At 36.4% G+C, this 13,752-nt stretch overlaps 1 protein-coding gene and 1 long non-coding RNA gene across 4 annotated transcripts; both read right to left on the bottom strand.

Annotated features, from left to right (window-relative positions):
- Window positions 1-1,045: 1,045 nt before the first annotated feature.
- On the bottom strand, window positions 1,046-5,791 carry LOC128134254 (uncharacterized). 2 transcript variants are annotated; one of them, XR_008232574.1, is made up of 4 exons: window positions 5,612-5,791; window positions 5,191-5,259; window positions 4,373-4,438; window positions 1,046-2,663 (listed from the first exon to the last, which is right to left on the bottom strand). It is a non-coding gene; the product is annotated as an uncharacterized LOC128134254 (long non-coding RNA). The 2 variants fall into 2 exon arrangements; XR_008232573.1 differs by having other exon boundaries at window positions 5,616-5,791.
- Window positions 5,792-6,880: 1,089 nt separating this feature from the next.
- On the bottom strand, window positions 6,881-10,899 carry LOC128126305 (uncharacterized). 2 transcript variants are annotated; one of them, XM_052764053.1, is made up of 3 exons: window positions 10,720-10,899; window positions 10,299-10,367; window positions 6,881-9,546 (listed from the first exon to the last, which is right to left on the bottom strand). In XM_052764053.1, exon 3 carries the CDS (start codon window positions 8,920-8,922, stop codon window positions 7,696-7,698), a length of 1,227 nt encoding a protein of 408 aa, XP_052620013.1. In that variant the 5' UTR covers window positions 8,923-9,546; window positions 10,299-10,367; window positions 10,720-10,899; the 3' UTR covers window positions 6,881-7,695. The 2 variants fall into 2 exon arrangements, with proteins under 2 accessions (XP_052620013.1, XP_052620012.1); XM_052764052.1 differs by having other exon boundaries at window positions 10,724-10,899.
- Between the last annotated feature and the right edge of the window lie 2,853 nt (window positions 10,900-13,752).

Below are 13,752 nucleotides of genomic sequence, written 5' to 3'. Positions count from 1 at the left end.
GTAAACTACAATAGACGTAGTTTAGGAAGTTACTAATACTATTACTAGAGCGCAGAATCATACCATGAGTCAGTTCATTCATGAGTCTATACATGCTAGATAGAGAGAGAACACACATTACCGCTAGTACACACAGTACATTACTATACATGCTAGATAGAGAGAGAGAGAGAGAGAGAGAGAGCACATATTACAGCTAGTACACACAGTACATTACAATACTCTACAAAGAGAACATACAGGCTAGACATAGGGAGAGCATACAATACAGCTAGCATACATTACATATACATTACTACAGTTATGTGAGCCATTAAACGGGGCATGGCACTACCTGCCATGACCGTTTTTGTATCCATAATCTCCTTAATTGGGGAGCGTATGAGTTTGTGTATAGATCTATACTGGATTGACTATCCTACACCTTGCTACTCGCTACAGTGGGACTTACAAGTCTACGGGTGCCAAATGTCATTTTTCTCCGACATCTTACATTGTTGCGTACTATAGTCGGTAGCAGGATACATGCCGATCACATGGTACTTTAAATTCCAATAGATTTAAGGTAGTTAGTACGGTTGTAGTTATTTGATACTACACTATAGTTCTATTTCATTTTCCCATTACATTCACTTCGTGAACATTCACACGATGCACGGTAATGTAGAAACCATATTTTTGGTTAATGATAGTCAGATTTGGGAAAATACACACTCTTACAAGAGACACAGTCAGATACTAGATGCCTTGGTAGAAGGCTACTTTCAGTAGGAAGCATAGGGTTTTCTAGGATATTCAAAACTTTTATATACATTCTTACAAATACAGACACTAAAATACTTATGATCTCACCAGCTTTCAAGCTGATACTCTCTTTCAAAATAACTTGTATCCTTAGGTAGTCAGTAGACCGGTACCGATGCAAGGTTTAGAGAAGATAGAGCTCGTTCAAGACTCATCTTTCATTTTGATTTATACTTTAGTGTGTATTATAATTTGACAGAACACACTTGTATTAAAATTATATTATTAATGCAATGGATGATGTTGTTGCTTGTTTACTACTATTCATTGTTGTGATACTGTACATGACGTCCTCCGCCCCAGAACATTTCCACCGTTCATGGTTTTGGGGTGTGACAAAATGGCCCTAAAATGGAGTCTACAAGATGCATGGGGCTCTTGTGGCAATAAAGTTGACACCTTTATGCCATAGGAACCCTCAATGGTTCCAAATCTGAAGTCATACCCCTTGATAACCCCAAAATCCCGAATATGGCACTTTTAAAGTTAGAAAAGGTAGAAATGAACCCTAACTAGAGATCTAAAAGATAGATGGTCAAGGTTTCAACTTTATACATCAAATGAGTTGGAAATGCGCCAAAACTTATGGATCTTCTTGCTTCCTCTTGATCTCTCAAGCTTCCTTCTTCTTTTCTAACTTCATGAACACACAAAAGGCACCAAAAAGCTCAAGAACAATCAATAATTGATTAGGGTTTCAAATTAGGGCTTCTATGGACGAGGAGGGACGATGGAGGCTGGGTTGGGACAAGATAAGGTTTTTAAATAGGGTGCAAACCCTAAATATTAGGGTTTCATCCAGACAGTCCTACTCGCCGATTCGGCTCTCCGACTCGTCGAGTAGGTTACTTAAAAGCTGCGTCCAACAGTCTAGTCCACTCGACGAGTTGGGTCTCTAACTCGCCGAGTCCCGGTGTAAAAACATACAATTAATTAAGTTTAAATACGTACCAGGAATCGGGTGTTACAATGTAATTCTTGAAGATCCTTAGCGTACACACTATCATGCATCTCTAACAATTCACATATTAGACACAAAAATGCATCTCTCCTAAGTAGGCATTCTAGCATGTAACCCTGAGCAGATCCTTATTCTAACTTCTATCATGCATATCATACTATAACACATATAACATATCAACATGTATGGGTTATTCTGGAAATCACTTACTTGAGATTCGGGTTATTGAACGCATCACGTCCTTTTATTTTGTAAAAACTTTACAAAAAAATGTTTTTGTAAAAATAAATCCTTCGGTCCTCAGTTTGATTTCAAACACACTATAGAGTGCGTCTGAATCTCTAAAACTACGACTCTGATATCAACTTATAAGTCCCAAATTTTAAACCAAAATTTTCATATCTAAATCCAAGGAGACCATATAATTCATTCATAAAAGTCAATATTCAATTGTTTCGAAAACATAAACTAGAGTATTAATATTATAATGCGAAACATCTTCAAAATATAACAGCAGATGCGATGTAATCATGTTGTGCTCTTCTTGAACTGCCAAAAAGACCTATACCATTTAAACTTAAAATTGTAAGCATAAAACTTAGTGAGTTCCCTAAAATACCTGATACCATGCATAACAGTGGGCCCCACCCTAGGGGTATATTTCAACCCATATGAATGTTACGATCCACCCATAGTCTTACAATCACTTTCGTTGCTACGATCCCCCTACAATTTGTAACGCCCATGATTTCATAGAAGCACACCCCAAAAATTTCCTTACTCATTTAAAATTTTACAACATTCTTGGTGTACATTAGCACTATGAAATACAAGTAGTTATCACAAGGATCGTATTAGCCTCAAGTACGGGATGGAGCCGGGTGTCACAATAATATACCTACAAAATAAATCATCATAACTACATAAGTCACATGGCTTAGTGAATAACAACTACCAAAACATAATTAGATAAATCATATAAATTGCATAATAGCTCATTTTCTCACATATGTAGCAATTTATTTATATCAATTAGTGGTATTCTCATAACCAACCTCTCAGTAATAATTTATCACTCATTTATAACCTATCTCTCAATCAATTAATCTATCTCTGAATCAATAATATGATTGTCAATCGTGATCAATCTATCGATCCATCATGTGTGTGTGTGTGTATATATATATATATATATATATATATATATATATATATATATATATATATATATATATATATTATGATCCATCTCTTCTCCACAACCAATCTATCAATTAGACTCTATATCTCACTCAATAATCTATTAAAATATATCTCAAGAACGATCTATCTCATTAAGGATCTATCTTATTAATAATTAAATTCTCAATCTAGTCAAGTTCTCAATTATCAGATCTCTCTCTCTCTCAGTCATGATCTATTTCTTAGTAGTAATCGATTTCTTGGTTATAACCTATCTTAATAGGAATCTATTTCATTAGCAGTCTAACCTATTAATAATTTATCTATCAACTGTACTCTATCACTTAATTATAATCGATCTGTTAATCAAGCATCAACCTTCAATTATAATCAGTCCCTCTATAATTTGTTTCTCAATACTCATCAATATTTCAACAATAATCATTTATTTAGATCTGTATACAATTTACATATCCAATATCAAAAATATCAGAAATATCACATATATCACAAATCAAGTACAAGCAATTACTCAGAAACGATTTATCTTTAATGTGATCTATCTCTCGATTATAATCTATATCATCATGGATCTATCTCTCATTTATAAGTTATCTTTTAATTAATAATCCATTTCTCAATCATGATCAATCTTTCAATTAGATGTTAATCTCTCAAAATAATCAATCATTTAAATAATGTAATGTCTAGCATAGATAACACATCAATGGATGCTAGAGTAGAGTTACTCACATGCTTAGTTAGCAAACTAATTCCAGTTTTGGTTTCAATCCTTTGCTTCCTATCAGCTCGTTATATGGTAGCACCTAATCATTAAATAACAAGTTTCCTCAAAAAAAAATTCATTACTCATTACTGGCTACCCTCTAGGAACTCTTGTCACCAAACCAATCAAATCTTATAAAAAAATCATAATATGCTTAACCCGTAAGCATTAGCTAAATATCTCATAACGGGTACTTCTCAAATATTATGGTTTACAACCCTCACAGTGTCGACTAAATCTTTAATCGTAATATTTACTCAATAATCTTATCAACAGGTTCGTAACAACACCATATCACAAACACGCGTAATACACTCGAGTCTATTAAGTCTTAATAATAATCAAATATTCTAGTTACAATTTAATGGGTAAAAGATACCTCACTATATCCCTTAATTCGACCTCGTATCGTCCGTACAATGTGTGACATCCCCATTTTCACGGCCAGAAAAGACCGATGTTGTTTATGCTTTATAAAAATCAGAGTACTTCATTTTATAAAAATGTTGCGGAATTTGTTCCCAGAAAAACATGGTAAATACGTTATTAAAACATTTTCGAAGAAACGTATTTATTTCATTTTAAAACGTTTGGGATGTCATCGTTAATACAGAAACATAAGCATAAACAGAACTTACAATTATTTACACTAGTGATCTACATCTCTTTAAATCTCTCAGTGTAGTGTCACTTCATATCAACACCTGTGATATAAATAAACTGAGTGGGTCAGGTTGGGAAACCTGGTGAGTACATAGGGTTTTCAACCCACAATAATATAATTATTATGTTTAAACAATCAAATAATCAACCCAATTACCCATCCCCATTATCTTCTTTATTCTTAAGGATCTACCCTAAGAATCAGCTATTTCTCATTCATTCATTCCTAAGGATCATCCTAAGGAAACAACATGAAGTTTATTGTTGCCAATGACACTTTGGTCAAGCGCAGCTGCTAATCTTGTCACTTAGGCACAGCTGCCAGAATTGGGACATTTCCTATGAGGCGCTTCTGCCGGTATTGACCTTTTAACGCCACTGTCATGGTCATAAGGCTCCCTATTAGGCACAGCTGTTGATACTGTCCTTAGAGCGCAGCTGCTAGGACGTTTACCGTAGATCTAAAACATCTACGGGTTGAGGCGCAGCTGCCAGTGCTCATCTATAGGGTACTTGGTCCACTGCTGCCAATGTATTACCTATAGGGCACTAGGTCCGTACTACTAATGTTCCTCTATTTCAGCTTTTATCCCTCATCATTCATCTACCCATGTTTTACGCAACATATTTTGTAGATATAAAATACTTTATACAGTTTAAATCATTTAAAACATGTATAAAAATCTTTCACCAGCATAGACAGCAAGTATTAAGACAATATGCACACATAACACGTAATTTATATTAAAATACTTCATATCTATGTGTAAGATGAAAGGGACCATGCACTCACTTGAGAAGGTGGTGACTCGGTACTCGGACAGCGCTTCGTTTACTTTAAAATAATTTCCTTCGACGAAACCTAGTATTATTACCACCAGATTTTAGTCTAAGATTTACCGTGACTAATTATTAGTCTTATTATTATTATTATTATATAAGCGTTTAAACAATACTTTCCAACCACTATGTACAGACAGGGGCCAGACATAAAACACCGGAGGGCAGGACCATTTTGGCATATAGCACTTCTGAAATCCAACAACCCTATGCGGCCCTTTAAACCAGATTCCCCGTACCGCGAGTAGTTAAAAAGATATTATAACGACACTTATATAATTCATAATAATAGCTCAAATATTTATTATAAATTTATAATAACAATACTAATTTTAAATATAAACTATATTTAAAATAGGATAAGCATAACTTACTTACAAGGGGATTTTAGCTAGGAGTCGGGCTCTGTAGGGGCAGAACTTCGTCGCTAAATCTTTCTAAGAAAGATTCGTGCAGCGCTTCAGCGCTCACCTTACTATACTAAAACTACAGAAAGAGAAGTCGAATCACGAGGGACCGAAATGCTCGGGGGATAAGGAGAGAAAGACTCTTGAATCAAGAGAATGGTGCAAGAAATATGAGAGCCCAAGCCTCTTATTTATAGTAATTGAATTTACAAAAACTACCCTCCATAATTACTTAATGACCTTATAGTTATATAAACAACTAAACACCCCTTTATAATACTATTTTAAATAGATTTAATGATATTTGCACTAAACTAATGTCGAAAGAACTCAACATTAGTCTTATAATGACCGCATCGTCGATACCTTTCTAATGATATATACATATGTATATATATGTGTACGTATATATGATTTATACTTTATTTTAATACGTAAATATGCTATTATAATTTGTAACTCGTTCATACGAACTCCGTTTTTGACGTTATTTATATCCACGCGTAGGTGGAGACGTACTCTAGAACTTTCGTTTAGACTCCGTCGGCTAATTTTGACTTTATTTTTAAAGTTATATTTTTAACAGGTCGGGACAGGATTGGTCCGTTAAAATCTCATAACTTCTTCATCCGATGTCCATTTTCGTCTGTCTTTTTATTGTTACACTACTAATAATGAGATCTTCAATTCTCGTTTAGGTTGTGTCGGCTAAAAATCGCTCGATCTAATATTCGAATTTCGGACTGTACACTGCTAATCCGAAACTTCGAAAAATCGTAACTTCTTCATACGAAGTCAGATTTGGGCGTTCTTTTTATCGAAGTTCTTAGTTTAACATATTCTACGACTTTCGTTTAGAGCGCTAAATCTAAATCTCGCTCTATCATAAATTTACTATTTACGCTTCTCGGCGCCGTGCCGGTTCCGACGCGAAACTTCGACGGGTCATAACTTCTTCGTTATAACTCGGATTTCGGCGTTCTTTATATGTACGGAAACCCTGTGACATATTCTACAACTTGGTTAAGATTATTTATTCTAAATAATTTTTTTGTCGAAAAGTCGTTTTCGACCCCTATTGCCTCTAAATTGACTAGCCCGGATCTGCAGGCGTTACAATTATCTCCCCCTTTGGATGATTAAGTCCCGGAATCATCAACGAAACAGGGTCATATAATGACTCCATACGTCATCTCTTCATCCTAGGTAATAATTATAACTTCTACATTCCTTCAATTCTATCTCTTAAACTCATTGACTGTAAGAGTACTCGATCGTGCACCTGCTCTCTACCTCAGGTTAGACTCCAAATTATGACCTTCAAGTCACAATCTCGATCCTTGCTGGATACGGACTTGAGATAAGTTCTTTTATTACTACTATAGATCGATGTGTCATATTCTAATGACCTATCATCGTATGTTGCAACACTTAGACTTAGGTCTCTTAGAGTTAAATTCTAAAACAGACTATGCATTCCTTCATGTTCTAATGTGATATAATCACACTTTAACATTAGGCATTTCTAGCCACCAACTTCCTTAACAACGAGTGTGATACTTCTATTGATCGCTTTGATTTCAACCGTTTGGTTTAAGTCGGACGCTACATCAAACTTGGTTCTCTGAACCACACAACATACTCATCGTAGTCGGACTCAATTCGATACGACCACTAGGGTCGGAATATCAACAATCTTCTTAGTCATTACCGAAACGATGGTAACAACACACACGAAACCAATTACTAGCTTCTTGGTAACCTTGTGACTTTCCCTGATCCAAGTGTGAGTCCTGTGCTTCCGGTAGTATAGGCCTCTACTACCATTCACACCTACTCATACTCGTCTCAGGTATTGTCCCACAGTTTTCCAAGTCACCACACAAGAAAATCATATAACAGCTTAAGACATCAGATATCAAAACGAAGGTTTTTATTATTCCTTGAAACTATTACATAGGTGTTCAAGTTCACCCTAGAATATGCCTCTAACAGGCTACATCATACGATTCTATGGCTACCTCATAACTCGATCTTTGGATGTCAAGTTGTCACTCCTGAATCCTCGCATTGTTATCTGCTTCGTCAAGGATCATTTGAAATGCTCTCGCCTTTGGCTTTGGCGGCACATTTGGCTTTGTAGCCCCTTCTCTCTTTGGGCAATCTTGCTTGAAGTGTCCTTCCTCATTACATTCGTAACACACCCTTTTATTGAATTTACACTCGTTGGCATAATGCCCATGCTTCCCACACTTGAAACAAGTTACTTCCTCACTGCATTTTCCAGAGTGTTTCTTTTTGCACTTCTCGCACCATCTTTCTTCACTCCCTCCTCCTCTAAACTTCCTGGTACTTGATTTGCTTCTCTCATCGGGCTTCGCAGACCCCTCAAACTTCCTCTTTTCGCCAACCTCGGTCTTGTTGGCGGCTCTTCCCTTGATCATCTCCTCAACCGACTTGGCAGCCCAGATAGCTGCCTCCAAAGTAGGTGCCTGACGCACTGGCACTGCATATTCCCATGGAAGTCCCTTTGCGTACTTGTCAATTTTTGTCAGCTCATCCGGAACAAGACGTAAGGCGAACTCCATCTTCTCTGTGAAGTTGTTGGTGTATTCATCAATAGACATGCTTCCTTTCTTTAAGGTAAGGAATTGGTTTTCTAGCTCGAGCAGATTTTGGGCTGAGCAGTACCTACGTTTGAAATGCACCAAAAATTCTGCCCATGTCAGTTGCAGGGGCTCATTGGGGCTCAGCGTCTTTCCCAAGGTATTCCACCATCGTACAGCGCCTCCTCGAAACTGACGCACTGCAAACGTGGTCTGTTGTTTTCCCTTGCAACCACACGTCATGAAAGCTAATTCCATCTCCGAGATCCAATCCATGACCCCGATCGGATCCTCCTTTCCAGTGAAAGTCGATGGCTTGCAAGTCAGAAAATCCTTGTACTTGCATCCATTCCTCTCGACTTCGTCATCTTGGTTGTTTTGTCGAACTATTGGTGGGTTGACTTGACCAACAGTCCCACTGTAGTTTCCTTCCTCAGTCTGCCCTTCGTTCAACTTGGGCTGTTCGATCTGAATAGTCGCTTCCTCACGATTTTGCTGGAGCAAACGTCTGGTTTCCTCCATTTGACGATCCAACATTGCTTGGATCATCGCTTGCACTCCTGCCATCGTTATTGGCTCAGCAGCGGCTACCACAACCGGTATTTGATCAATCGCTGGGGGTTGATCTCGGTTCCCATTTGCATTCACGTTTCCGCTACGGGTTCTTGTCATCTTGATCTATACGCCGAATAAGGTGAATCTAGACCTTTACTTAGGATTGACGTTTAAATCATTCTTATCACTCCGAAACGTTTATATGCTAGTTCTAATATCGTAGTTAAACGCTTAGAATCCTAAACACATAAGGTTTCCAGATCCGGTCGGCAACAAACCATAGATCCGAACAAATAACAGCATATCAGGCACAAGCATTTAGCACATAAAAGCATTTTAGGCATAATTCCTAAAATAAGCTAGTGCTCACACCTCACGATCATCGCTTAGCATTCTAAGTTTAAGTCTAGAAATAAATCCATATTCCTAGTTCGCTTAAACTAATGCTCTGATACCAACTGTGACATCCCCATTTTCACGGCCAGAAAAGACCGATGTTGTTTATGCTTTATAAAAATCAGAGTACTTCATTTTATAAAAATGTTGCGGAATTTGTTCCCAGAAAAACATGGTAAATACGTTATTAAAACATTTTCGAAGAAACGTATTTATTTCATTTTAAAACGTTTGGGATGTCATCGTTAATACAAAAACATAAGCATAAACAGAACTTACAATTATTTACACTAGTGATCTACATCTCTTTAAATCTCTCAGTGTAGTGTCACTTCATATCAACACCTGTGATATAAATAAACTGAGTGGGTCAGGTTGGGAAACCTGGTGAGTACATAGGGTTTTCAACCCACAATAATATAATTATTATGTTTAAACAATCAAATAATCAACCCAATTACCCATCCCCATTATCTTCTTTATTCTTAAGGATCTACCCTAAGAATCAGCTATTTCTCATTCATTCATTCCTAAGGATCATCCTAAGGAAACAACATGAAGTCCATTGTTGCCAATGACACTTTGGTCAAGCGCAGCTGCTAATCTTGTCACTTAGGCACAGCTGCCAGAATTGGGACATTTCCTATGAGGCGCTTCTGCCGGTATTGACCTTTTAACGCCACTGTCATGGTCATAAGGCTCCCTATTAGGCACAGCTGTTGATACTGTCCTTAGAGCGCAGCTGCTAGGACGTTTACCGTAGATCTAAAACATCTACGGGTTGAGGCGCAGCTGCCAGTGCTCATCTATAGGGTACTTGGTCCACTGCTGCCAATGTATTACCTATAGGGCACTAGGTCCGTACTACTAATGTTCCTCTATTTCAGCTTTTATCCCTCATCATTCATCTACCCATGTTTTACGCAACATATTTTGTAGATATAAAATACTTTATACAGTTTAAATCATTTAAAACATGTATAAAAATCTTTCACCAGCATAGACAGCAAGTATTAAGACAATATGCACACATAACACGTAATTTATATTAAAATACTTCATATCTATGTGTAAGATGAAAGGGACCATGCACTCACTTGAGAAGGTGGTGACTCGGTACTCGGACAGCGCTTCGTTTACTTTAAAATAATTTCCTTCGACGAAACCTAGTATTATTACCACCAGATTTTAGTCTAAGATTTACCGTGACTAATTATTAGTCTTATTATTATTATTATTATATAAGCGTTTAAACAATACTTTCCAACCACTATGTACAGACAGGGGCCAGACATAAAACACCGGAGGGCAGGACCATTTTGGCATATAGCACTTCTGAAATCCAACAACCCTATGCGGCCCTTTAAACCAGATTCCCCGTACCGCGAGTAGTTAAAAAGATATTATAACGACACTTATATAATTCATAATAATAGCTCAAATATTTATTATAAATTTATAATAACAATACTAATTTTAAATATAAACTATATTTAAAATAGGATAAGCATAACTTACTTACAAGGGGATTTTAGCTAGGAGTCGGGCTCTGTAGGGGCAGAACTTCGTCGCTAAATCTTTCTAAGAAAGATTCGTGCAGCGCTTCAGCGCTCACCTTACTATACTAAAACTACAGAAAGAGAAGTCGAATCACGAGGGACCGAAATGCTCGGGGGATAAGGAGAGAAAGACTCTTGAATCAAGAGAATGGTGCAAGAAATATGAGAGCCCAAGCCTCTTATTTATAGTAATTGAATTTACAAAAACTACCCTCCATAATTACTTAATGACCTTATAGTTATATAAACAACTAAACACCCCTTTATAATACTATTTTAAATAGATTTAATGATATTTGCACTAAACTAATGTCGAAAGAACTCAACATTAGTCTTATAATGACCGCATCGTCGATACCTTTCTAATGATATATACATATGTATATATATGTGTACGTATATATGATTTATACTTTATTTTAATACGTAAATATGCTATTATAATTTGTAACTCGTTCATACGAACTCCGTTTTTGACGTTATTTATATCCACGCGTAGGTGGAGACGTACTCTACAACTTTTGTTTAGACTCCGTCGGCTAATTTTGACTTTATTTTTAAAGTTATATTTTTAACAGGTCGGGACAGGATTGGTCCGTTAAAATCTCATAACTTCTTCATCCGATGTCCATTTTCGTCTGTCTTTTTATTGTTACACTACTAATAATGAGATCTTCAATTCTCGTTTAGGTTGTGTCGGCTAAAAATCACTCGATCTAATATTCGAATTTCGGACTGTACACTGCTAATCCGAAACTTCGAAAAATCGTAACTTCTTCATACGAAGTTAGATTTGGGCGTTCTTTTTATCGAAGTTCTTAGTTTAACATATTCTACGACTTTCGTTTAGAGCGCTAAATCTAAATCTCGCTCTATCATAAATTTACTATTTACGTTTCTCGGCGCCGTGCCGGTTCCGACGCGAAACTTCGACGGGTCATAACTTCTTCGTTATAACTCGGATTTCGGCGTTCTTTATATGTACGGAAACCCTGTGACATATTCTACAACTTGGTTAAGATTATTTATTCTAAATAATCTTTTTGTCGAAAAGTCGTTTTCGACCCCTATTGCCTCTAAATTGACTAGCCCGGATCTGCAGGCGTTACACAATGGTATAGCTTCACTGTAGTAATCTCCCACAAATGACTCCCGAGCATCATCTCTGATCTCACGTGCCAAAATTCTCTCAAATGACTCGAGACTCATATATTTACATTGTGCATTGGTCACATTGTGACCATATAAGTGTCACATCGTGACAATCAAATGGATCATGATTCTGCCACGTGTTACACTCTCCCGTCAAGTGTCCCGGTGACTAGCCTCATTTCATGTCGTGACACATCTATTGTCACATCGTGGAGATTGAATAGACTCTGTCTCGCCACGTGTCGCTCTCCGGTTTACATGTGTAACAATGATTCACTCATTGTCATGTCGTGGGAAATATACCTTCACGTCATGAGGATCAAAAAGTTGACCACTGACTTTGGCTTTTGTTGACTTTCTGAAAATAGCAACGTACTTTCATCTAAACTTCAAACCGTCATAACTTTATCATACGACCTCCGTTTTTGACGATCTTTATATCCACGTGTTCCTATTTAAAAGATCTATCACTTTGTTAACTCCATTTAGCTAAACAAAAAATATTCATCTTAAAGTAACTCCAAGATTTATTTCACCTACCCGCCTCATATCATTTTATATATTCTGAAGTGATACCTGGTCACGAAAAACATGTATTACACTATTTTTCCTGCTATGGTCCCCTCATAGTCTTCATGTAATTGCTATAGTCCTCCATGGTATTTCATATAATTTTCATGGTCCCCCTATGGTCTTTCATACAGTTTTCATCGCCCTAATGCCTTTCATATAATTTTCATGGTCCCCCTATGGTCTTTCATGCAAGAGTCATAAAAACAATCTACCATCATACATAGTATAGTTAGAAAACTCACTTCAACTACTCAACAGAAGCTCAACAACAACCTAACAATAGAACAACTAACCCAAACTACCTAAAACCAAACCACGACAATTACTTAGTCAAATATTCAATTCTACTAAAGTTTGACCCAAAGTCAAATTGGTCAAAAAATCGACGGTCAACAGTTGACCGCCATGGCCAACCACATGACCGCGTAGTGCTCACAAAAGAACAAAATAAATGTCAGATATACAGTCTATCACACTGTGACCGACACACCATTGTGTCGTGGTAGATGTCCTCAACAACTTATTCGATTGAAGCCCAAAACCTTTATTCGATCAAATTACGATCCACTTACCCGACATCAGAAACATCCAAAAGCTTGATGTTACAATACCTGAGAAACAAACATTACATGTGACATATATCTTTCTCCAGCTTAATTGTCTTTGAATTTTTATACCCTGCTTCAATTATATTTTTTTATACCAAACGCATCCTAAGTTTTAAACTAAAAATCATTAACTTAAAAAAAACTAACTACACGTTTTCTTTTTAGAAAAGTAAGCTAATAACAAAAAAGGAAGAAATCACATTCATCCTTATAAATATGAAGTCTTTATTTTATTTTGAGATTAAAATTATAACAATCTTGAATTATAAGTTCTGATTTATTTAATAACTTATTATATATTTTAGAACGTCGACGCAACATATGTTATACTCGATTTATAAATTACATCACTGTTTCAAACAAAATTTGAAGCTCAACTGCTTAGACTGCAGAACACGGTATCAATACCAAATATTGTGAGTTATAAGCCTTTTGGTGGAAAAAGAATAGGAAGGTATGGAATACTATGGATGATATTGGGTATACTTTACCCATTAGCAATTGTTATTTTTGACTTTAGTTGCAAGAAAATTAACTTTTCTTCGTATTAAATGAAATTGAGAATGATATTTACTTTTAAATTTTGTTTTAGAGGAAAAGAATGTGAAGGTATGGATGTTATTGGTGGGTACAAATCAATAAATCATCGCCACTATTTT

The sequence above is a fragment of the Lactuca sativa genome, chromosome 5 (assembly GCF_002870075.4).
Source record: "Lactuca sativa cultivar Salinas chromosome 5, Lsat_Salinas_v11, whole genome shotgun sequence".
Classification (NCBI taxonomy): Eukaryota; Viridiplantae; Streptophyta; class Magnoliopsida; order Asterales; family Asteraceae; genus Lactuca; species Lactuca sativa.
The sequence above is the reverse complement of the archived record's forward strand: the minus strand, read 5'-3'. Positions and strand labels throughout refer to the sequence as shown.

Excerpts from the sequence above, each read along its gene's own strand:
- LOC128126305 (XM_052764053.1), bottom strand. The coding sequence starts at position 8,922 with ATGACAAGAACCCGTAGCGGAAACGTGAATGCAAATGGGAACCGAGAT.